Source organism: Sinohyriopsis cumingii, chromosome 14 (genome assembly GCF_028554795.1).
Source record: "Sinohyriopsis cumingii isolate HCF-2022 chromosome 14, ASM2855479v2, whole genome shotgun sequence".
Classification (NCBI taxonomy): Eukaryota; Metazoa; Mollusca; class Bivalvia; order Unionida; family Unionidae; genus Sinohyriopsis; species Sinohyriopsis cumingii.
Genome location: NC_142974.1, coordinates 89,098,914 through 89,126,215, shown reverse-complemented (window position 1 = coordinate 89,126,215; position 27,302 = coordinate 89,098,914). Strand labels below are relative to the sequence as shown.

General features: G+C 33.7%; 1 protein-coding gene across 1 annotated transcript; it reads right to left on the bottom strand.

The window, feature by feature from the left end:
* LOC149784331 (uncharacterized) lies at positions 1-27,246 on the bottom strand. The gene is made up of 7 exons (XM_089932371.1): positions 26,162-27,246; positions 24,640-24,683; positions 23,440-23,703; positions 22,142-22,224; positions 18,500-18,682; positions 16,433-16,673; positions 1-6,540 (listed from the first exon to the last, which is right to left on the bottom strand). Exons 1-7 carry the CDS (start codon positions 26,175-26,177, stop codon positions 6,466-6,468), a joined length of 906 nt encoding a protein of 301 aa, XP_089788497.1. The 5' UTR covers positions 26,178-27,246; the 3' UTR covers positions 1-6,465.
* Positions 27,247-27,302: the final 56 nt, after the last annotated feature.

Here is a 27,302-nt window from a genome sequence, read left to right as displayed (position 1 = left end):
CCTAAAGCCAAATAAGTATGCATCAGTTGACAAGACTGTCGGGTAGTTTGGATTGTATTGGGCCAACACTAGTACAGAGATGATCTCCAACTTTTCGTCATGAAAACTTTTCTCATGAGATGGACTTCAAACCCACTCTGTGTTTTTACTCAGTAAATCTCACAGCGATTTTATTTTTTCGGTTTGACAATAATTTGCTTAGTTCATTATCCATGCCAAGAAATCATCTAACTTTCAAGACATTTTTAGGTGGTTCTATTTCATTGATCACATGCATTTTTCTGGGTTGACCCTAAACGCCATGGAACTGGTAAGACCTTAAGGTTATCAACCTTTCTGTACTGCAGACTCCAGTTACCCGTGGTTGTGCCTTGTTAACCGAGATTACATTTCATTAGCAAATACTACAGCTTGTTGGTAACATTATGTTATGTCAACCAGACATGTTGGTGGCACTCTACAGTTTTATATTTTGCATACGGTTAGAATTTTAAAGAAAAAGAATTTCCCTGGGTTTCTTCACTGGTTATCCTGGCTATTTAAAAAAGACCTTGTATATCTTAGGTATTGTTCAAAGAACCTTTAATTTCCTTTATTTTGGTGTATGATTGATGAGTATAATATGCATTATAGAGTATACAGCTTGGCCTTACTCCAGATGTGCACCTTTCAAAAACTGCTAACTCTGTTGGTCATTTTCACTTCCTGGACATCAGAGGTAAATTTTAAAAAAAAAGATCCAATAACTTTTTTTACATTTTATATATTTGGTAACTCGTCCATTGTTTTTTAAGAAGCTGGTATTGTCTAGTTGGGCAAAATTCATTTTCCTTGTTTTAATAGGTGCTAAAGACAGTGTACTTTAGACTAATTCAGGGTGATTCTTTTAGCAGTCATTTTAGTTAGCAGTGTGCTTAGATCATGTACAATTTCCAAAAGTACAATATCCAAAGAAATATCCACATTACATTAATGTAGCATAGAGGTATGCCAACATTCTCTCCATTGTGCATGTTTTAAATGCAAACAACTTCACCTTACATACATCACCCTCTCAAAAGTACATAATAACTGGTGAGTGTCCCTGTTGTACATTGATGTTGATGAAACAGGTTTGAGAATTTTGGGGCCCATGTGACTTACAAAAGGTGAAGGAAATTGGGAACATAGGTTGCATAACTACCCAATCTTTAATATAAGGTGTATTGATATAAAAGTTGCTTACAGCATTCTAGATAAAATCTCTATACATTATTTAGAAAGGAGTTTGGTGCTGATGTTACAGGAAAGTAAAAAGGATTATGTATGAATGTATCAGAGCACACCAGCACAATAGTGCAATAGTGCCCAATAAAGGTAAAGTTTGAAAAATGTACAAATGGAGAATTGCATGAAACCTTCAGAAAGATTAACCCTTCCAAATAATAAACTAAAGTAAAATATTATCCTGTGGTTTATGGTTAGAAATTCATTATTTTTTTATAGTAACCGTTATTCAAAGCCATCATTTTGGTAACATTGCTGATATGCTCTGACCATAACATATTGTTATCAACTTGAACTCCTAAAAGTTTGTCTTGTGTAACAGTTGTCAATTTCACATCATTAAAATTGATGTGAAGAAGATTATCTTTAATTCTGTTATGTCTCTGTTGAGTGGTTTTCAGCATCACTTTAGTTTCATGCTTCTGTATCTGGGATATTACTGGGATATTAGGTATCAAAGTTTGCAATAATTTACCAATTTCTCTCCTTTTTTATCAATAACAATTGATGTATTATTGCAGTGTTCATTATAATGTATATCAGTATATACATTAAATTTATATTTACAAAATATGAAAGTTAAACATTGGGTCTTTATATCTTGAATAAAATTCTGGATCCACCTTTTAAAACCATTCCATATCTGTAAATATATTTTGTCACAACTTATGGTTCATTTTTTTGTTTTTGCATATGTATAAGCGAAATTGGCTTACCAAAATGTTAATTTATATGTATGTAATATGTACTTGTTGTGTTTCCATACTGTCATTTCTTTGCCAAACAGTTTTGATGTATCTGCTGTACTTTGATCACTCACTCTACCTCCACTGTAGTGGAATGGGCAAAAAAATGCAATCACTCTACCTCCACTTTAGTGGAATGTGAGAAAAGATGCAATCACTCTACCACCACTGTAGTGGAATGGGAGAAAAGATGAAATCACTTTACCACCACTGTAGTGGAATGTGAGAAAAGATGCAATCACGCTACCAATACTGTAGTGGAATGGGAGAAAAGATGCGACCACCACTAGTGGAATGGGAGTAAAGATGTGACCACCATGTAGTGGAATGGGAGAAAAGATGCAATCACTCTACCTCCAATGTAGTGGAATGGGAGAAAAGATGCAATCACTCTGCCACCACTGTAGTGGAATGGGAGAAAATATGCGACCACCACTAGTGGAATGGGAGAAAAGATGCGACCACCACTGTAGTGGAATGGGAGAAAAAATGCAATCACTCTACCACCACTGTAGTGGAAGAAAAGATGTTTATGTGGTCCAGTGGAATGTGGAGAAAATTAAGATTCCAATTAAATCACTCAAATCTCATTAGAACATCCTTACAATTTTTGTATTTAAGTTTGCATTAGTATCTAAGCAAATTGATATATTTTGTGAAAATTAATGTGAGTTCATATGAATAAATATAAAATAGAACAAGAAACAATTTATACTAAAGTCTTGATGTTTTTATTGTAAATATTGTAACAAAATACAGCATCTTTAACAAAAAATATAAAACTTCTGAAGTAAAAGCATAAAACCCAGAGTATGTTTGAAAGATGTTTTAGGCTAAGAAATCCATGATATATGTACTTTGGGAATGTTAAAAGATTAAGAAATAACTTTCACTTGTATTTGAAAGCAAATCACATCCCTCCCCCACTATGACAGGTTATGTCACTCCTTGAAATTGGGACTTGGAAGGGAAAAATGAAATGATATTTTGTTTTGAGTGTGATATAGAAAGCATTTATTTTAATGTCTTCCTCTTAAAAGTGAAACCAGTTCAGCCAATTTAAGAAGCATACTAAAAATACTTTGCAATAATAAGGATAAGTAAGACCTTGGCCCAAATGAGGTTGAAATCTTGCCCCCCCCCCCCCATCTGTGTTTGTAAAACACATATACCACCAATGCGGATCAATAATGTAAAAGTCCTCACAAAATACATCGCATATTTCACATTTCAGTTGTCAACTTTAAGTAGTTGTTATTAAATTGAGTTACCAGGGTTCAAAACTGTCTAAACTGAAATGTGCTATAATAGACTGGTAATCTACTAATTAACATGAATATGATCAGGAAATTGAGTTTGTCTACCTCAGATGATATTTGCTTAATTGTGCTATGAAGTTTTTCATCTTGTGTAACAACAAAATTATTTACTATCTCAGTCACTAGAATCCAATCATATCTTGGGATCCAATCAAGGAATATAAATAACCAGTCTGGTCTGATCTGGTTTGGCTTCTTCATGCTTAAGCTGTCTACAAGAAAGGTCAAATGGGAGAGTGGGTACAATTTTTTACTGCACAAACTGTATACCTAGTTTCCACCTTTTAAGTCCTTGAAAGTCATAGAGTTTGTAAGGTATACATTCAACTCATGAACTTGAATTCATACTCATTCTAATATTGTGTCTTTGGATATAATATATTTCTAACATTAGCATAAAATGATGTTCAATATGTATAAAATATCTTTTTAGTAAACTGCATATTTCAAACCTCCTTTATTTAATACACTTTGTTAATTATTGAAACTTTAAAAAGGATAATATAATTGTTTAAAAAATTATGTCACTTTCATAGTGATTGCCTACAGGTTGATGAGTTGGATGGGAGTGTTGCGGGCTGGCCTTGCAAAAGACTGTTGTAATATATTGTGAATTCACTGTTTTATTGTGATGTGCCAGTTTTTATAAATCAATTTGTGCTACAAGTTATGAAATTAAAGACCCAATAAACAATAGGCCTTTTTCCCAATCCCTGAATTTAAAGACCCAATAAACAATGCACCTCTTTCCCAATCCCAGAATTTAACAACCCAGTAAACAATGCACCTCTTCCCCAATCCCAGAATTTAATGACCCAATAAACAATGCACCTCTTTCCCAATCCCAGAATTTAATAACCCAATAAACAATGTACCTCTTTCCCAATCCCTGAATTTAAAGACTCAATAAACAATGCACCTCTTTCCCAATCCTAGAATTTAATGACCCAATAAACAATGTACCTCTTTCCCAATCCCTGAATTTAAAGACCCAATAAACAATGCATCTCTTTCCCAATCCCAGAATTTAAAGACCCAATAAACAATGTACCTCTTTCCAAATCCCAGAATTTAAAGACCCAATTAACAATGCACCTCTTTCCCAATTCCAGAATTTAATGACCCAATAAACAATGCACCTCTTTCCCAATCCCAGAATTTAAAGACCCAATTAACAATGCACCTCTTTCCCAATCCCTGAATTTAAAGACCCAATAAACAATGTACCTCTTTCCCAATCCCTGAATTTAATGACCCAATAAACAATGCACCTCTTTCCCAATCTCTGAATTTAAAGACCGAATAAACAATGTACCTCTTTCCCAATCCCTGAATTTAAAGACCCAATGAACAATGCACCTCTTTCCCAATCCAAGAATTTAATGATCCTATAAACAATGTATCTCTTTCCCAATCCCAGAATTTAAACAGCCAATAAACTATGGAACTCTTTCCCAATCCATAAAAATAATAGACCCAATGTACAACACTCAGTCTGTTGAATCAATATGACTCTTTCCCAATCCATCAATTTATAGACCCAAAGAACAACACTCAGTCTGTTGAATCAATAGGACTCTTTCCCAATCCATCAATTTATAGACCCAATGAACAATGGGACTTTCCCAATCCATCAATTTATAGACCCAATGAACAACACTCTGTCAAATCAATATGACTCCCAATCCATCAATTTATAGACCCAATGAACAACACTCAGTCTGTCAAATCAATGACGCTTTCCCAATCCATCAATTTATAGACCCAGTGAACAATATGTCTCTCCCAATCAATCAATTTATAGACCCAATGAACAACACTGTCAAATCAATATGACTCTTTCCCAATCCATCAATTTATAGACCCAATGAACAACACTCTGTCAAATCAATATGACTCTTTCCCAATCCATCAATTTATAGACCCAATAAACAACACTCAGTCTCTCAAATCAATGACGCTTTCCCAGTCCATCAATTTATAGACCCAATGAACAATATGTCTCTCCCAATCAATCAATTTATAGACCCAATGAACAACACTAGGTCTGTTGAATCAATATGACTCTTTCCTAATCCATCAATTTATAGACCCAATGAACAACACTTAGTCTATCAAATCAATATGACTCCTTCCCAATCCATCAATTTATAGACCCAATGAACAACACTCAGTCTGTCAAATCAATATGACTTTTTCCCAATCCATCAATTTATAGACCCAATGAACAACACTCAGTCTGTCAAATCAATATGACTCTTTCCCATTCCATCAATTTATAGACCCAATGAACAATATGTCTTTCCCAATCCATCAATTTATAGACCCAATGAACAACACTCAGTCTGTTGAATCAATAGGACTCTTTCCCAATCTATCAATTTATAGACCCAATGAACACTCAGTCAGTTGAATCAGTATGACTTTCCCAATCCATCACTTTACAGACCCAATGAACAACATCAACCTGTAGTTTCAATAGGACTCTTTCCCAATCCATCAATTTATAGACCAAATAAACAGTGATACTCTTTCCCAATCCATCAATTTATAGACCCAGTGAATGATACTCATTCTGTGGAATTATTAGGACTCTTAAGTTTTAGCAAAACCACAAAATTTGATATCCTTGAAAATAAATTATTTACAAAGTTGTTTCTTTTCCCAATTGGTTTTTATCTTGAAGTGCATGATTCATAAAAGTTGTAAATGATTAATTATATATTCATCCTCGAGTCAAAACCCCATTAAAAATTAGGCAGAACATTTGTAAACTTGTGTTTTTGATCATATGAAATGTCATTTCACAAGGATAAAACCAAATATTTCATACTTCTATAATTTAAAAGAGTTAAAGGAACATTTTTGAAGAAAAAATATGTGCAGAAACACCTGATTTACAAAGAAAAGTTAATAAAAACAAAAGTCTTTACAAAAGTAATATGTTGCACATAACAATATAATGTCACATCTGAATATGTTGTATTTTGCACATAACAATATAATATCACATCTGAATATGTTGCACATTTCCCATCAAATGTTTTGAAGTCCTGCAGCTACTGGATGGTAAGGTTATAATAATAATAATAATAATGTGCAGCTGGTTTCGATGGCTCTCAGTTGTTGTTCCACTACTCTTCATTGCTCATCATGGAGGTTTGAAAAATGGCCCTCATTGTGTCCATTACATCTCTGTCATCCTCCTCCTGGAATATTAAGTAAACAGAAAACAAAATTACTTGTTCCAATCTGATAAACTATTGCAAAATCAATACCAAAAACATGCAAATGTCATTCCATTTACAGACACTTTAAAAAATGTTACATTTTAAAATAAGTTTTTATTACTGTCTGCAGTGATTTCATTAACCCCAAATAGCAAGATGCATTAGGTGAAAATCACATTTTTGCTTGCCCATGGTAATTTGCAGTTTTCAAGATGTGCACTACCATAAACTGTAGATTTTACAGTAAACATAAATTTACATGACTTTTAATGATCTGAATGTTATTAATTATAATAATTACATAAAATAATATTCATAAGAAACTGAGAAACAAATTTCTTGGTTGTTATTCACTTACTGAGCCCAGATGATCCTGACAAGTTATAAGGGCTTCTTGTTTTGTTAGTAAATAGTAAATAAATACCATGAATTCATTTATATTACCTGAGCACCAATCTTTGTAAATTCCACAGTTGCTATAAAACACATATTTAAAAATTGTACATCATTAGTAAAGACAATATGGTCTCCTACACTAATACCACATCAGAGACATATCCACTACAAGCACTGATTAAATATTCCTTGTTTGCAAAACTGTCACATTTTATACCCATGATTACATAACACATTGATTCAAAATATAGTGAAATCCTACTATAGCACAATGATAGGATCCACAAACTACCACTGTGCAATATCCAACCAAGTCAGAGTGGATTAATGTTACCAATTTGATCTATATTATTAAATAGAAATACTTCAAACAGCTAATACATATTTAATATTTATTGGGTAAGGAACTATTCTGACATTGGTAGATGCATATATTTGTTGAGAAATAGAGTATATGTACTCTGACACAAGCTGTCAGATTCATTGTATCTATAATGATAATTCCCTTGAAGGTGGACACAAAGAAGCATGATTTCTTTCATTTTTCTACTAGATTCCAGTTGAGTTAAAATATTTAATTTCTTGCTAATGTACTCACTAACTTATGAACAATGTATTTTCTAAAACATTCATATATGCTAGACAAATCCAGAAAGATTGATGTTTAAGAATCAGATGTTGGGAGTTTCTAAAAAAGTATTTCGGCTTGATAAATAACTAAAAAAAATTCAATAGGTATAAACCTTTTATTGTGCTTCAGATGAACAGGCGTGTATAACTATCTAAACCAAGTTTAGGAAGAAACCAATCAATTTCATGTGTGAAGAGGGATTCCCATAAAAATAGTAGTCATTCTCTAAAAGACAAGAACAAATAAATTAAAATCTTTTCATTTTAAAGTTTATACCTCTATCGTAACACTGATGCAAGAGCAGAAGTGGGGAGTAATATGTTTGATGGCCTGTGTGTATCATAAGCTTATGTCTGACTAGAAAATAAAAAGGATTAAGAAATGGGGTGGGGTGGAGCTGGTGTATATTTATGTTGCAATGACAGTAACTGCTACTGACAACTGAGACAATTAATTTATTTCAGTGGGTGTATATGACTGTTGATTGAGCAGACATTGGTGGTCTATTCTTTCCCATTAAATAGGTAGGTAAATGATCTAATAGTTTAAGAAACTTTTTTTTTTACCATCACATTATTTGGTGTTTGGTTTTGTATGTCAGATGACTAAGCAAATATATGTTGCCTATTGTTTACCCTAGATTGAGCAAAAATTGTACACCAGAAGCATTGAAGATGAACACAAAAAAGACGATGGCTTTACTGCTAAGTTGTCAGCTTTTATACCAGCTAATGACTCTCAAAATTAAGCAAGATGTGATGGCATAATGTTTTCTTTTTCATCAAGAAAACAATACATACATCTCGCCAAATTAAGAAATCAAATGTGTTAATTTTGGCTGTAAAGTTTTATAATACTTAAAGAATTTTTTAAAATTATTGTCAAATTTTGAGATTCATCCCCAGCCATGCAGTATTTGAATTTGTGTTATAATAAAGTGTGTTATAGCAGGGGTTTATTTATTTTCATGGGTATAAATTTGTTTAATTTACAAAAATATAGTCTGTTTCATGTATACTTCAATTCATGGATGTGGGAAGAGGTTCTCTTGCCTAAATATATGAATAGTGTACTCATATCATATCACTGTTTGGAATAAGCATGAAATTCATCAAAAACTGGCATACCATAGTAAATTCACAGTAACATCTCAAGTTGACACACTGTTTAATTGACATATGAATGTGACCCCTGCCCAAAAAAGCTGGTATATTGTATTGAAATTTGCCCATTGGATACATTTCAGAATTCCAGTGATTATTTACAGTGGAGTTTGGCATAAATTAACCAGAATGTGATCACACTGTTTTCCAGTATTCAGTGTTAACTTTTATTATCATACAGAAATTAAAGTAGGATTAAAGAGCTAAAATGATCCAGATGTATAAAATGTTAACCTCTATGGCATGGCAGAGAAGACATTAAAAGAAGGGAAAGAGAAATCCCATTTTGTGATACCATAGTAGAGGTACTATAATGAGATGACAAAACAATACAGTAATCTGTTAAAACATTTTTTTTCAATATTTTTATTTTAGTATAAAATCTGCTTCAGAAGATATTAACATTCCTTGGAAGCCACATTTCACTGTATGGAAGTCTTCGAGTAACCTTGGAGTGACAGTAATTTCTGACAACTATTACAAGCATAGATCACCCATCAGTAATAACCCTGAATGGCCACAACAGCTGAATTCTCACATGAAATGCATGTAGTCCCCCTTCTAATAGTGATTCATTCAGACAAATAATAAACAATTAACCTTTTGAAAATATCCCTTCACCAAGTTAAAGGATTCTATGTAGGATAATATGCATACTGCATGACATAAACCTATTTGGTAAAGAATTAAAGGCAAATAACTAAAGCTAGTAAAAGGTGAAGTCACATTAATCTTTTCTTGTTGTAAGGGTGTGGTATTAATCAAGCTTCATGCAGAGGTCATGCTACCAGGCAAAGTGGTTGACTAAGTTGCCTAAAGAAATTTAAACTTCATCTGTTAGGACAGTAACATTACTACATAACTTTTTAGATATACATTGAGGGACATTAGTTTATAACTTATGACATGTTCCCTTGATCTAGCCAGGTAGTTCCAGAGTCGTTTTGTAGCCCAGAGCATAATGTATTGCATACATCAAATATCTGTGTTATATTAATTGCGCACATTAACTGGCATGTGTTTTAATGGCTGATTGACCATTTATCCTTTTCCAAGCAAATTACTGCTGACCAATTTCCACCAGTTATCATTTGATGCTGAAAACATACTAACTTGTGTTTTGAAACTTAAACATCAGTATGTAAACATCAAGTTGTGTTTTAAGAATAGGATCGGTGAAAAGCACTTATAATTTTTTTGCTGTTGAAGATTTTGACTGCCATGTGCGTTCTAAAATTTGTTTGAAACCATCAGTAAACCTGTCCTGGGGTAATAATGGTGGACATCACTGTGTTTTAGAAGTTCCTCTTCATTAGATTGTCTGTTTTCATAAATTGTTGGGCAATTAAATTAAGTAAAATATAAAATTCATAGAAAGCAAAATTATAATTAATATGTGACAGAAGATTTAGCCTAAAAATTGAATTATGTAGATCATAAACATATGGGACAATGCTATGTTGTGGAATTCAAGAAGTGCTATAAAGTTGATGTTTTTTCTAACACCACTCACTTTTGTGAAAATAGAAAAAAACTGTGAATCAAAAAATATCTAACCAATACACAACATTACTACAATAAAGCAGACAAATATTAAATCCATAAATTTCAATCTTATTAAATTATTGAAGTACTGAACCTAGAAGTTTGTGATTATATAAAGAAAATCCCTCCTTCTGAAAATATGGTGTGCTCACATGTCATCTGTGGCACCATATTTACTCTTAGCTGTGTTGATTCATGTCTAGTTCATTCATATATTGACCCAATTGCTTCAGTTTGTCAGGCTCAGAAGGTAGCTGATTATGGATTTTTACCAATTTGCAATTACAATTCTGTAATCTGGGTACTCTTATCTGTTAAAATGTATTACAATGTATAGTTTCTGCTGTGCTTTTTGAAGTCTTATGGCCAAATTACATTGCATTTTTCATTCCATCCAAACACGACACACATACTGCATATCAATATGATACGTTCATACACATGTAAATGGCGTTTATATTATCCATACAACACTTATCATTTTTCTACTTGAAGATAAAAAATTGTAACTTATGTCACCGGTAAATGCAAAGATACTTATTGAAAACTAAATGAGAGTTCAAATAGGACAACCAGTATATATATATATATATATATATATATATGTATTGCTTTGCTCTTATTTTATTTCTCCTTGCTGAGCTCTTACTTCTCCCTATTCTGTTCAGAAGGAGAAGTCACTTTTAACAAAGGCATTTAAGCATAAAATATGGGCTGAATATGGACTATAATGACCTTACTTTTGAAATGAAGTTACGCTTGTTTTTCAGATGTTTAATCTTTGTGGTGAAAATGACGTTCTTTTATTGTGGTGAAAACTAATATGCTGGGAAATATTTCATCTCTTAATAGTGAAAGCAAAATTTACTGTGTGTCTTAGTTTATTTTTATTGTATTCTTAGGTCAGAAATATTCTGCATCCATTTAAATTCAATTTGCGATCTAGTTTAAATGCTTCATAAATAGCAGAAATTCATTATTTTTGCCCTGTTCATGTTTCAAAGAAATGTATTTCTTCTTTAAGTACATTACCCAATTGTAATACGTTAGGAGAACTACTACTACTTCACAAATCCATCTCATCCAGATATTTTTAGCTAAAGAAAGCTAAAAGTTTTTTGCCCACCCAGGTGGTGGTCAGGCAGAGTGATTTCCCCATGATATTAGGATTGGCAGCAAAACCAGTGAATATCTCAATTACTACCTCCTCTTGTGTGAAGAAGCACACTCATATCAGAAGAGACCTCGCAAAGCCAGTTTCAGCTTTGGAAGCATATGATTATAAGCTGGAGGAATCGTTTCACCTCTAAGGAAAGTATACTCCATCATTATTTCCAAGTTTTCTCTCTTCCTAACACCAACAAAGTTCTGACTTTTCAAGTGTCTAACACTCTGTCATCTTATATTTAATAGCACTTAGTCACCTGCATGGATTGCCTATGCGACTTCAATAGTTAAGTTTGGGTTACAAGTATTTTTAAATGCATGCAAGTTCCTATGCCTTTAAGAAATGCTATATATGTATAATTCTGTCATTACTGGTACATACAAGTGAGTTTTCCTTACCAAGGCATTCTCAGCATCCGGACACCATGATTCAATGATTTTACCTGTTTAGGCCATCCTTGACCCTTCCTATAGGTAGTATTGTAATTAACATCATCTACTATCACTATTTTTCAGGTAACCATCATTTTATATAGATCTGTGCCCACCATGTATTCAAAACAAAGATCACCCACCCTATATTCAAAACAATGATAGGTACAGACCCACAGGTTTATAATTTCTCCTTACTACAGTTGGTATTGTCAATTGGTGGCGCTCTACAGATTCGTATTTTGCATAGGGTTAGGATTTTAAAGAAAAAGAATTTCCTTGGCTTTCATCACTTGTTATACTGGTTTTTTAAAAAAGACCTTGTATATCTTAGGTATAATGCAAAGAACCTTTAATTCCCTTTATTTTGGTGTATGATTGATGGGTGTACTATGGGTTATAGAGTATACAGCTAGCTCTACTTGGTCATTTTCACTTCCTGAACTTCAGAGGTAAATTGTATAAAAAAGAGCTGATAACTTTTTTTACATTTTATATATTTGGTAATTCATTCATTGCACTTTCTGCAGCTGGTATTGTCTAGTCTGGCAAAATTCATTTTCCCTATTTTAATAGCTGCTATGTATAGTGTACTTTAAACAAATTCAGGCTGATTTTTTAACACAAGGGAGCAGTCATTTTAGTTAGCAGTGTGCTTAAATCATGTAAAATTTTCAAAAGTACAATATCCAAAAGAAATATCATGCACATTACATTAATGTAGCATAGAGGTATGCCAACATTCTCTCCATTGTGCATGTTTTAAATGCGAACTACTTCACCTTACATACGTCACTCTCTCAAAAGTACATATTATCTGGTGAGCACCCCCATAAAGAGGATATAGGTATTATTTTTGTATGATTTAATTATATTTATATGGCTGAAACATTTAAGTCGCAAGCATCAAAACAATCCTTCTGAATAATTCTCCTGCCTTTCCCCCCGCAGAACAGTATGTATGAGTGTCAGAGTCTCTAACAAGTCCAGCCTTCCCCCATGATAAAAAGTGAGCTATTTTAAGAATGCACATTACATTTTGTAAACATAGCAGCCAATGTTATGCTGAATGACAGGAACATGAAACTAGCCAGAATTATTTCTGAGATATCAACAATGAATTTTACAATTTGAAAAGGGAGGTAACTCATCAGGTTCATAAAGGTCAATGTGTAAAATATTTGCCTATTGTTTAATATGGAAGAAGTGAATTCACTTTCTCATCATTTATTTTTTTTATTTCATTGCAAATAAATGAAAAGAAACATTTTCACCATATATTTCTGTCACTTATTGCAACAGTTTTAAATTTAAGTTGACTCTATTCCTATATTCTAAGACTTCTCATTTCCCCATAATTAAGGTCACTACTCACACAAACATACCTCATGGCAAATTATGTAAGCAAGAGCAAAATAATCATAATTAGTTTATTTTCATGCTTAACATCAATATGAATGTACCATTTTATTCAGAACATCATACATAATTATAAGAAAATAAAAAAAGTAATTGCAAACATTTTTATATTTGCTTTAAGGTGGCGCTCTACAGATTCGTATTTTGCATAGGGTTAGAATTTTAAAGAAAAAGAATTTCCCCAGCTTTCCTCATTGGTTATACTGGTTATTTAAAAAAGACCTTGTATATCTTAGGTATAATGCAAAGAACCTTTAATTCCCTTTATTTTGGTGTATGATTGATGGGTGTACTATGGGTTATAGAGTATACAGCTTGGCCTTACTTCAGATGTGCACCTTTCAAAAAAGTGCTAGCTCTACTTGGTCATTTTCACTTCCTGAACTTCGGAGGTAAATTGTATAAAAGAAAGCCAATAACTTTTTTTACATTTTATATATTTGGTAATTCATTCATTGCACTTTCTGCAGCTGGTATTGTCTAGTCTGGCAAAATTCATTTTCCCTAATTTAATAGCTGCTATGTATAGTGTACTTTAGACTAATTCAGGCTGATTTTTTAACACAAGGGAGCAGTCATTTTAGTTAGCAGTGTGCTTAAATCATGTAAAATTTTCAAAAGTACAATATCCAAAAGAAATATCATCCACATTACATTAATGCAGCATAGAGGTATGCCAACATTCTCTCCACTGTGCATGTTTTAAATGCGAACTACTTCACCTTACATACGTCACTCTCTCAAAAGTACATATTATCTGGTGAGCGCCCCCATTATAGTTTACCTGTATGCTTCATTGTTTTATTGGACTTTTACCAATTTCTGGGTACTTTTTAAAGTATGCATGGCTGTGCCCCAACACTGCATTCAAAAGACAGGTTTGGTGCAGGGCTAAGCAGTTTTATATGTTCTGTTCTATTTGTCTTTCCGATTAGACCATGGGCAAAGCACAGAAACACACAGCTAAGAAATTCAGTGAAGACATAAGTCTACATGCTGACCTGTCCACTGTGGGGAAGTTTCTGGGAGGCAAGAGAGATAAGCCAATTTATGACCCTTCAGCCATGAAGTACCGGAAATCTACACAATCAGAGACAGCTCCAGCACCAAAGTCACCACCACAGGACTCATTGTTATTGGTGACTTCTATCAGACTTGCCATCTCAGGATTTGACTCTAAAAATCTGTTGTGGAACAGTGAAGGAAAAGAGGTAAACAGACAGCCAAAAGTTCTCTCTGGCTCCGCTGATACACAGACTGGTTACATAGCTCTACCATCCTGTAATCCATCTCAACTTAACAAATCGGATGACATCCTCCTCACACAGATGACTTATTTTCACCTCAACTGGCCTATCATATACAAGGAATCATGAGGGCCCAAAACAAAAACTAATACAGGCTCAATCACTATTAGTCATCCCTGGCATACAGTACATCTAACCTGACCTATGTTACAGAGACCAGTCCAACCCATATACTGCCTCTAGACACTCATCTGTTACGATGCCAAACTTAGTCTGTCACTTTCCAACAGAAGATGCAAATTTCTTGACCCTTTGCTATGAGAAGATACTCCTTTGTGACTACTTGGAAGTCATAGTTTCTAATTCAGGTCACTTTACTGGTTAAGTGAGCAGCAGACCTTATCATTCTTTATAAGCCAAGTCGTAGGCAGCATAGGAGACTTTAGCCTCACCTCATGCAAGGATGCAAGCAAAGAAAATATACTTGTTCTCAAGTACTGTCATTGGTTCTAAACTATTCAATGTCACAGGACGATTCAGCTTTCCAAGCCTCCATTTATCCATGGAGTTCTGCCCTCCTCCTCCCACTAACATCAGCTACCTGGACCAGAGCTCCAGCATCTATTGATATTATGAGAAAAAAGAAGGAATCCCATTTCAGATTCCACAGTCTTGGTGAGATGCAGACCTTTTGAACTGCATTCATCATCAATGACAAGATCCAAGCATCAACTGACTTTTCTTCTCACAAAAGCATCTCCATCAAGCTTTTGTCCAGGTTTCTGCCTTTGTCATGCACTAGTATTTTATCTGGAAACCCCAGCAGTTGACAGTGATATTGCCTCTTTGGGGATGACAAAGCCACACCCCATACATCTGGATCGAATGGCCTTTAATGACACTCCGCAATTAGTACGCATTATCATAACCATCGGTTCTATGTTGGACTTCGTCTCTATGAATATCTTTCAGATTGAGCATAGCCTTCTCCTCTCAAAAAATGACATCATCTCCACTCTGCCCTTCCACAGATCCCAGTAGGAGGAAAGCTCCAATTCTTTGCTGCTGAATGGGACAAAATTTGCCATGACAATCCATGGATTCGACAAGTGGTTTCTCAAGGACTTTCAACATTCCTCCTCTTCTGTCCAGAGTCCCAGCAGCTACAAACATCCCAACAGACCCATTCTTGTTGAAAAACTTTGTGTTTAAGATTCCTAAAATTGGTGTTTGGGGGTTTTGGGAGTCCAAATTTTTGTTTTTTCTGTGACACTGTGTTATGACAGGTATGATTTCAATCTGGGCTGACCTGGTCCGGCATCAAACTACAGCTACTGATGTCAGGATGAAAAATGTTCTATGACATCATAATGCCATGACCAATCTGGGCTGATCTGGTCCAGCATCAAAGTACAGCTACTGATGTCAGGATGCAAAATGTTCTATGACATCACAACATCAAGACAAGTGACTATATTGACCTATCCAACTTGCTGATGACATATATTGGGAAATAATGTTCAGTTACCTCCAATGTTAAATATATGGAAAAAAAAATCAGAGTATATAATAATTGCAGGTTATTGTGTGTGTATTGTCTGATATCTCAAAGAAGAATTTGTGTTGCCATATGATTGAATAGCTAGCATGTTAGCTATGCCCAAACAACAATACCACTCAAGATATCATACAGTACATGTGCATAATGTAAAATGTATGTCTGATTGCTAAAATGTGTCTTTATCAAAGATGTATAACTTCTGATAACATATACAGTAAAATATTGTTCCTATATTAAGTATATAAAGTCTAAGGGACAAACTTAGAATATAATACCATAAATTGTTACAGTCTTGGAGGATATCACTTACCATAACATTCACATATCTTATTCTATCCACCACATTATTACTAGAGGGCACAGTGTCATCCTGGTCATTGATCAGTGCTGTGGGAGGTACAAACAGTGTGGGAGGTGGCTGCCAGATGGTGTAGACATTTTCTAGCTGGTGACTGGAATGAAATATTCCACTGACAGTTTCCTGCCTATGTCTAAACTGATCTACATCTGATATCGAGTCTTGATCATTCTTACTGTTCCTGTGCTTGTCACTAAATGAAAAAGGAGACAATGAAAGAAGCATTAAATGAATGTATGTAAATTTGCACATTTTGATGTGATAAGTTTGTGACAATGATCAGGAATAAAACAACGTACTAGTCCAATGTTGGCACCTAATCATCAAATACATAATTAAGAATTGCTGGATAGGCCCATTCCTGTCATTGAACTTAGATGACACAGCATAGCACAAACACAGCACAATTTCTTATCAATAATACTACAACCAATATCATTTTCCATGCCTCTACTTTTTCTCTACACTGCCAAAGCAATTATTATTTTGTACAGAAAAATATTTATTTCCTAAAAGTTTGTCACTTTTTGAACTTTAAGAAAGAACTAAAAATAATAATCGAAAGAATTCTGCATTGTTAAACAGTTACAATTTATGTCTTAATCCACTCCCCACTAAGTTTGAACATCTCATTGTCAAAGCTCCTGAGGGTAATAAACATAGGCCTGAACAATGTGTGTGTGTGTGTGTGTGTGTACATATATATATATATATATATATATATATATATATATATATATAATTTTATAAATATGCACCAGACAGAATGGAAAATGCTATCCCTGGATTCTGTAGAAGAATGCTTGTTAATAGTAGGCAGAATTAGTGTTTAAATACAAATAATACTATCATACAGGTTAGAGAAATTTTAACTCGTACTCTACAGAGATTCGAACCCAGGTCTGCGGGTAAATGGCACAATTGCCTTGCCTGCACACAAGAGCCCATATTCCCTCATGACTAAACACACATCACCAAAAATTGATGTTACTCAGTTGGTGTTATATGCACTCGTGTGTAGCTGACACACTCGCATGATGACCTAGTAATTATTTCTCATGATCTACACAGTCATTCCAGATTCCTATGAAAGAAATCAAGGTATACAGAATGAATTATAGAGAATTATAAATATACACCAGACAGAACAGAAAGTGCTATCCCTGGATTCTATAGAAGAATTCTTGATAATAGTAGGCAGAATTAATATTTTAATACAAATAATACTATCATAAAGGTAAGAGAATATACCTTGATTTTTTTCATAGGAATCCGGAATGACTGTAGATACATGAGAATTAATTACTAGCTTGTCATGTGAGTGTGTCTGCTACACAGTGAGTGCATATAACACCAACTGAATAACATCATTTTTTGGTGATGTGTGCTTAGTCGTGAGGGAATATGGGCTCGTGTGTGCAGGCAAGGTGATGGGTGCCATTTACCATGGACATGGGTTTGAATCTTCACAGAGTATGAATTAAATATTCTCTAACCTGTATGATAATATTATTTGTATTAATCATAATATATATATATATATATATATATATATATATATATATATATATATATATATATATATAACCTTGGAATTTTTGCACTGTCAGGCACACATGCCAGTAGCATCCTGAGAGTACAAGGTTCTAGTGGCAATGTTCTTTAGTGATTCCAATAATGAAACACTTGGGAGCAATGTTGTTTAGTGGAGCCCCTACTTTGCTAGAGAGAACAGTTTTTGTCAGTTGCCAACCTACCACCTCCCTCATCCACCCCCCTCCTTAATATGTTTTGTGAAACACTGCCCACTTGACAGCAAGGTGAAGGTGAAATACTAGGAAAATTAAATTTAAGCTGCAGAAAAAGCTCCCAACAACACCCCCTTTGTGTGTTACCCTCCCAACCACCAACCCTCTCACACTGCCACTGCACTAAGCCACTAAACCTGAGATTATATTGGTTTGTATTTGGCCTGATACAGCTTGACCATAACATAAAATAGGATTATCAAAAATGTACCTGATGGTTTTGTTGGTCCTATTGACAAGCTGCCTCTGTTGTGTGTGATATCTGTTGAGTAGGATGGATTTCTTTGAATAAGGCTGAGTGGACTGACATGCCAAGCTTGAATCAGGCAGCTCTAAAATATGGCAATTCAGCAGAATGTTTTTTCTGGGGTAGGGAGGGCTGACATTGCTTGCACTGAAAGATAAAGAGCACTTTCAACCATAGTACTGATGTAAATTTATGACCCATAATTTGCCTACAGTAATCCCTTCCATTATATTAAGGATGATTTCTTGTGAAATGTTGGGAGCATATAACATTTTTAAATGATGCTTTTAAAAAGCTAATGGTTTGAGCAAGATTAAGGTTAAGATTTTTCATTATTCAATAACAGACAGATGTAGCAACATCATTCATTTGATAATTTCTCCCAACATGCAATGATCATGTCATTATAAGCTTCACAGTAAGCATGGATTTGAACAAAGCAGATTATCCTAAAAAATTAAACACATTCAAAGTCGCATATCAAATTCAACTAAAATCTAGCAATCTTTGATAAATTATGTTGCAGAAACCAAAATTATAAGGACTGGTAATTATGGGGCATATACTGTAAACTGCATACCAAATTTGAAAGTTAGAAGGATGGGCAATCAAGTGCCATACTTCCTCTACATGATGACACAAAAGAGTGGAAATTGAAATATTTTGAGGTCTCATAAATGTAATGTTAATCCATACTTTTCTAGAATCCAACAATTTCCAGTAAAAGTTATTATAGAAACAAAACTGTTAATGTATGGAGAGACATGATTACAATGGGGCTTTGCCATCTTCCTCAAGTGGAACCCTAAATTTAGAGGGATGACAGGGAAGGCTTCATAATAATACTAATGTTAAATGTGGTTCACTTCAAAATTGAGACATCTGCAACTACATGTAATGATCTTTGGATATTAGATAACCTTTCAGAATTTTCAAATATTCACTTGACAGTAAAGTATAACCTTAATATGATATGCATTATCATGCAGGCTTTCTGTTGGATACATCCAAATGTTAAGTTGAGATAATAAAATGAATCTAGAAATGTGTTCATGAAACATGGATGCCCCACCAAAGTACCTGAAAGGAACTAACGCAAACTTAACTAAGATGTGAAGGCCAGACAATTGTAACACTATATGCCCCTACCACAGCCATGGTATAACTGCACAGCATCATAAGTCTAGAGTATCTAATATTATTTATTTCAACTGGTGAGAAGTATCAGTACAAATTTATCTGAGAAAATATTCTAGAATATTCACAAAGATTCAGATACATAATATACTAAAAATATGCTAGCTTGATTGTACCAAGGTACTTTTTACTTGCGGTTTTCTGTGGATATGATCTAAACCTTTTATTAGAATAATGGCAATGGCTAATGATGCAAGGGAACCAGACCTGGAATGAATGACTCTGACTGCTACACAAAACTAAATTGCTGGACATCCATCATAGTTTCACACGATAAGGCTTCCAATATTTCTTGTTATATTTAATGGTGGAAATTTCCCAGTATCAAATGAAACATCTATGCTTTTATTATTGCTTCATAAATACAGTTTCACATACATACAAGCTATGCTCAAATGTATCAGATGCTCATGACAAAGTGATATAGTCCATAATTAATGAGAAGCCATGGAGGCAAAGTACCAGATTTTTAACCAAAAGGGTGTGGGTTCAAATTCTACCATTGGATCAGCCTGGGTTAGCTACCATAGTGTGTCCTTGGGCAAGGTACTTTACCTTAATTGCATTGGCACTAAATAACTTAATTGTGTTGCTTATCATAAGCACCAAACCAAATCAAAAATGGGATATTATATAATTTATTTCATAAATCATGACATATATGCAGTGTGTGAAACTCAACAAAACATCATGGGACCAGCAACCTAAAAATGCCACTGGTCCTGCCCATAAGGTATTTCCCAACATTTCATCATACAAGATGTCACCAATGACTCAATGGTAAATTCAGGTAGACATGAATATCTGCCCTTAATGTATTTTATTTTTATTATGAAACATGGAACATAAAGAAAACACAAAATAAGATATTTATATGTCAAATTTATAACATTTCAATTAAATTTAGCATAACGTGGCCATTATTTACTGACCAGAGCAATAATGCTTAGTGTCCAGCTGATCCTGCTCCAGATATAACTCATTTAGAGGCTGGGTATCCTAACCTAATCACTGGTGACCAGTCTGAATTATAGTCTGAAATAGAATCAAGATCCTCGGCCATTGATTTGCCATCAGTGATAGTACCAGAATTAGACCCACTCTCTAAAGATGAGGCTGTAGTATCCAATATACAGTGGCTCATGAAATTCTGCTGAAAGGTAAGTTCTACCATTGGATTGGTGGATCTGGAACCAGTTATAAAGTTCATTCAACTTGGCATCAGGAATGATATTGTGTCTGTAGGTCCATGAATAAATTTCATGAGATCAACATAAATTAACCTCATCATCTAGTTTGCTTTAAACTAATTTAATTTGTTTGCTTAAGGTGTGTTTGTGATACAAATTAGTCTAATGAGTAGACCATGTTTGTTTACCTGTGGCATATGACGGCTCCCATAACTGCTTAGTCCTGTATAAAAAATGAATTATTCCAAAATTCCAGGGCCAACATAGCTTATTGCATGTTCACAAACCACTCTTTATCTACATATATTGAACAAGTACTGTTTATCTGTTTGTTGATACAAATGGTGTTCAAAATATCTGTTCATGAAACAAATACAATAATTTACATATATTTTGTGAGGCTTGCAAGAAAATTCATTGAGCTACTTTCCTGGATATACAGGGTTCATACAGCTGCTGGTAAAAAGATTCCAGACCTGTTCTGGACTTTTTCCAGACTGGTATGTAACTTTATTTGGCCCTATCTGGCACATCCAACCCCATGCAACAACTTGAATAAAACATAGCATCCCAAAAACTCTAGAGCTTCAGGATAAAATCTTCAAAAGCACTCTTTTTTCCATACTTTCCATATTTTGTACAAACGCTGGATATAATTCTTGATGCTGAGCTGAAGAATTACATTGTCATGGTCTTAGCAGGCATCTTGTTTTTCTATATTCCAAGCAAATTCTGTAACCTATCAGTCAGTTTTTTCTAGATATTGTTGTTTTCCTTTTGAATAGTTCTTTTTTCTTTGGCTGTGTTTGGGTTTTTTTGCCAGTGGTGTCTACAAAGGCATCCTAATACCACCACATGAAGCATATAATGTTGTCATCAGACATTGTATAGATGCAGAAGAGTCTTTATTTGGAGTTACAAGCATCTAGTGGATGCAGTTAAAAAGTGAATTATTTATCTCATACAGATTAAGAAGTGGTTGTCAGAAACAATTTGCCATTATTATTTTTCCACTTGGTTTCTAATATTTATTTTAATATCATAAATTTAGAAAATTTGTAGATTTAATTCAGTGGATATGCCTAATGATCCAACTGGCCAGATGGACTGGCTACTGATTTTTTGCCCCTGTCCACTGTGAAACTAGCAGGTATTAGAATGATGTGCCAGCAGTAACCTTGCAAGCTCTATACGCATATCTACAAAATATTCAAGTTACCTGTTAACAGGGATGGGTAAAGACTGAGATAAAGAATTATTTGTCCAATCATCTTTTTCATGACCTCGAACACCCTGTCTCATCTGAAATAAAAAACAAAAACAAACATTGAACATTACAACTCAACATTTATTTGCTAAATACAAGACTTTCATCAAGTAATACATAATAACCAGACTTTTATATACTAAATACATTACAAATAGACTTTTGTCAATGAAACACATTGTAAATAGGCTTCCATCAACATATGAAATTATGGTCGCCAAAAACCATGTTTAATTATCATTCAGTCATTGAATACTTCACGAATATAATTAAATCAGCCCATTATGTGTTACAGTAGTACTAAACTTATATAGATATAAGAACATATTTAATTATTGTCATGGATGAGTAAATGGTTTTTAAAAGTTGACACAGGAACTTGATAACATCAAGATGTACCTTTACTGCAATCTGATCAGGGTTTTCTTACAAATATGAATCAAATAATATATTAATTGTTCAGTTACTTTTGTGAAGCTACATTCAATCAAATTTAGGATGAATTGATAGACCAGAGTAAAGTAAGCTTCTAGGACCCATAACTCCAGCTAATTTGAATGGAAAGACAAATTTTGAAGAATTTAACTCAGTACTTGAGCTAGAGAAGCCACTTAAATTACATATAAAACGGTCCCACAGTAAATATTTTAAAATGTACCTCTACTTATCAACTCTGTATTGCAAACAGATCAATACATGCTATCTCATATTTTGCCTGATTTTTAGACAAGTGCATAGTTTGTGGCCTATAAATACTTCAATTGTCATCCTTATAGTTGTTACTATAATTCAAAAAGTACTCAGTTTTAATAAGTTTTGCACTATCCTTTTCAAAGCCAAAGTGTCCTTTAATCCTCTAAAAACTCCACATTTTACATGAATTTTCTGTCCCTTTCTTAAAATGAAGACCGTTTCATACTCACTGTATTATGAGTACTAGTAATAAAATTATTCTGAAGAGAAGATTTGGATGTAAACATTTCACTCTGAAACTACATAAAACAATACTAATGAACAAACATGTGATTAGGGACAAGAATGCTTTTAAATAGCATGAAATAAAACAATGGAAAATTTTAAGTAAACTTCTTAAAAATAATGTTTCTTCTTCATTTGGCCATTGTGCAATATTATAACCTTCACACTAGACAGTTTACATGAAGGAAACACATATTCAAACCTATGTAAAATAAAGACTTCTTCTTTGTCCCAGTTATGGATTAAAAGTGAAATATTCAGCATAAGCATACCTCATCTGTAGCACACTTGGGATCAGCCAATCGCTGTCTTTTCTTGTGACTACATAAATCTTCATCCCCATCAATGCCATCCTCATGTTGACGTTTGTAATTTGTTCTTTTTGTCTCTGTGGCCAAACCTCCAGCATGGCCATTCTTACCTCTGGTTCCAGCCTCATCTCTTTTCTGTGGTTTATTTTCATTATTATGACCAAAGTCAGTGATTCTTGAACCAACTGAGTATAGGCTTTGTGTAGAGTCTGGACAACACTGTGGCTGAAAAAAAGTAAAAAGCACAAAACATTATGATATGATAAAAAAAATCAGTTTTGCTTGTGTATTTTATGAATTAAAATTAATCTAATTTTTACTGTTATTCCTCATTTCATTTTGAATGAGTATATTCAGTGTTTTGTTTTGTATCACCTAAATAAGTCGGTGTGCAAAGAGAATGAATATAGCAAAGAGACTAATTTTTGTATTCAGAGGGCCAGTCTCCAAAACGGGATTTGTTGTATTAAACTTTTATTAACATGTTGCAAACTATTATTGTTACTATTAGTAACTTGTATCATGATATACAAAAAAGCTGCTATTTTTATGTTAATCATACACACAACATATATATATATATATATATATATATATATATATATACAAAACAACTGATAACAGCAGTTACAAAACAGTTTCTCAATGTTTCAAATTAATCAAAGTCAAAACAAAACATGTGATATGTGACATGAAAGTCAAAAGAAAACCTGAAATATTTTGTTAATGGCAGGGTAAATCAACCCCCCAAAAGAGGAGTTAAATAATATAAAAAATCTGATGAAAAGCAATATAAAAATGTGTAAACTACTTTTTGTTCAGTCAGCATAAAATAACCAAATATGTTATAATACCTCCCTTATCAACAGGGAGACTACCTAAAATTTGGCATCAAAAACAACTACTGGAAATTTTATGAAAGCTTATTGAAGATTTCTTTATTAACATTATCTATTTTGTAAATCTCCTGAAAATAAAGAAAACTACTACAAGAATGGAATTTGGGAAATTTTACATTTATGAATGTGGAATTAGTAATCATTGTGAAAATTAAGAAATGAAACTTCAAGTGAAGTAAGATGGTTTTTGTCAGTGTCAAGGGTTTTTCAAGTCCAGTGTATTTTATTAGAGTGCATAATAAATGAGAATATGTAACTTTACCTGCTCATCATCTCTGAAAGAAGAGTCAGATGATGCAGGAAATCCTACATAAAGAACAGAAAGAAGAAAAACAATACATAGAAAAGTCTCACAACATTTATCATACATTCAGTTTAACCAATTATGGATCAATTTGTATCAATTTGTATGTCAGTAAATACAATGTATGTGAGGCATAAGAATAATATGAGTGTCCCAGATATCGAAAAGAAAGAATAAAGTATAACAAAGATTTATAACCAAATTTTTCTTATGTAAGATTTCTTATCAATTCCCAGAAAGTTGTGACAGCTGCCAAAATATATACTTTCCAATCAAAAATCATTGTTTATTCATAGATTGAGGACAATGTGGCCAAAACTTTTCAGAGCTCTGGGGATCGTTTTTGGAAAAAATGTAGGTGACAGGAGATGCCAAGCTTCACAAGCATTGAAAAGCATAGTAGAAATGCAAATAAGTAGAGAACTCATTAACTTTTATCATTCATTAGTAATATCACTGATTTCCAATTTTATCAAAAATGTTTTGTATGAAAGCAAAATATTAGTAATCATTTCAACATATAACAGACCTGACAAATGGAACATAGGACAGGCTACAAAAAGAGTGAATGAATTTCAAATGTGAAATAAACAAAACAGCCCTTAACTGAAAAAACAATGTATTTTCCCATAATCTGTGACATAAAGTTTCATGCATTAATGATTAATAGTCTCAATCACGTCTAAAAACCTTATGAAACAAAATTGGAGACCTGGAAGAAATGTCATAAAAAGAAAAACTGTATATTGTCACAGTAGGTTAAAAGAAGAAACCAGTGATCAGAACATTTTAACAAATGGAAATGAAAATAAAAGAAATACAAGTTACAGTGGTTTCCCTTTCTTTGAGAGGCCCCTCTTATGAGGGACCACCCCTCTGATCATAGCTACCTCACCAAGCACTGAAGTACCATAGTATATATTTACCCATCCCTCCCACTTCTCCAGAGACCACCCCATTTATAAAGGCTAGCTTTTCAGTGCAGAAGGGGTGGACTTGCTTGAGAAGGACCAATGTAGTGTTAATCTTACTAATCTTATTCTAGGGCCCCAGGTGGTCAAGTGGTCTGAGGTGCTCTCTATCAAAGATTACTGACACCTTACCTCTGCCCACATGGGTTCAAGTTTTGGCTTGGATGATGTGGGTATGTGAGAAAGTTTGCCAGGGATTAGTGATTCTTCTCAGTTTCTTCCTCTACCAAATATATTGGCAGCCATGCCTATAAGGTGCCAAAACTGGTTTTATACCTACACAATAACTACTCTCACTCAAATAATTTTGTTTTTGAATCAAGGTGATCTTAATCTGTGATAATTTAATAGATTTACAGTAATATTGAGAGTGAGAAAGAGAGAGATTATGCAGTATCTTCCTACTTTCACTTTCAGTATGAAAGAAAACACTGGAATCATAAGGTATCTTGTACTTAGATCACAGCGCAAATTAAATTTCAAAACAAAGAAGTCTATACAGAACTTACTTTTGTGAACTGGCATCTTGTGGTTTCTGAAACTGAAAATCTTTCTCTGACCAGAAATCAAGATTCTCTTGCAAGAACTAAGCAATAAGCATTTGTAATCTGAAAGAAAAACATTAAATAAAAGAAAAAATTGTAGTGTTTTTGTTTTGTTTTTAATGGGATAAAATTACACTTACTCAACAACTGATATAAGGAACTCAAAGTCACAGAAACCAATGTATATGTCATGATATAAATATTTTATAATACAAGTAAAATACACAGACTTTTCATTTTGAAATGCATAAATTATGTATGTACCCAGGACAAGAGCAAAAGAGCTTTTACATTTTTGAAAAGGTGGGGGGCATGGGTATTTTATTGTTTAATATATGTGACATATGTGATTGATTCACATAAATTTTAATCCAGCAGTCAGATTTATCTGTATCTCCCTAATTTCAATCCTAAAAGAAGCACTGAATATAACAGCACTAGCAGCTGGTTTGGGGACACATTCCTATGATGGGATACTATGAATTCCTTTCTTTACTTATTTTATTTTTTTCTTTTATTACTGGAAAAATCTTAAGTTTACGATTTACCTTACCAAAACACAACGACACAACGATTGTAACATTTAAGTAAAGTGAAGACTGAGTTGCCATATGTTTAGCAAGCATTTTTTTGTTGTAGCAAAAACGTGACCAGTTAATGTTGTTTTGGAGAGGGGATGGATACTGACAGGTTTCAGAAGCGGGGCAGATAAGTCCTTTCTTTAACAATTTATACTTCTCAGTGATTCTGGGCTCCCCACTAACAATTTATTATCGAGCCTGAATAAGCGGAAGCTCAACCGCAGCCGACCACTTTTATTGGCCGTGTGCGTGTTCTTAGTCCGTCAGTACACACATAGATGAATGACAAATTGATATTAAATTTTTCTTAGCATTAAGTTTAATTTTTTAGTTTTAATTCCTATGTAAATAAAAGTGGGCTTGTTAAAAAGATAATTTCCTGTACTTGAAAATGATACTCTGCGTACTATTTTGCTATCGCTCTGCTGCTCCCCTTCCCCACCGTATGACATAAGAAAAAGACTAAGACCAAATGTAATTTAGCCCTGGTATATTCTCAGTCCCCCCCCCCATAAAGATATGCA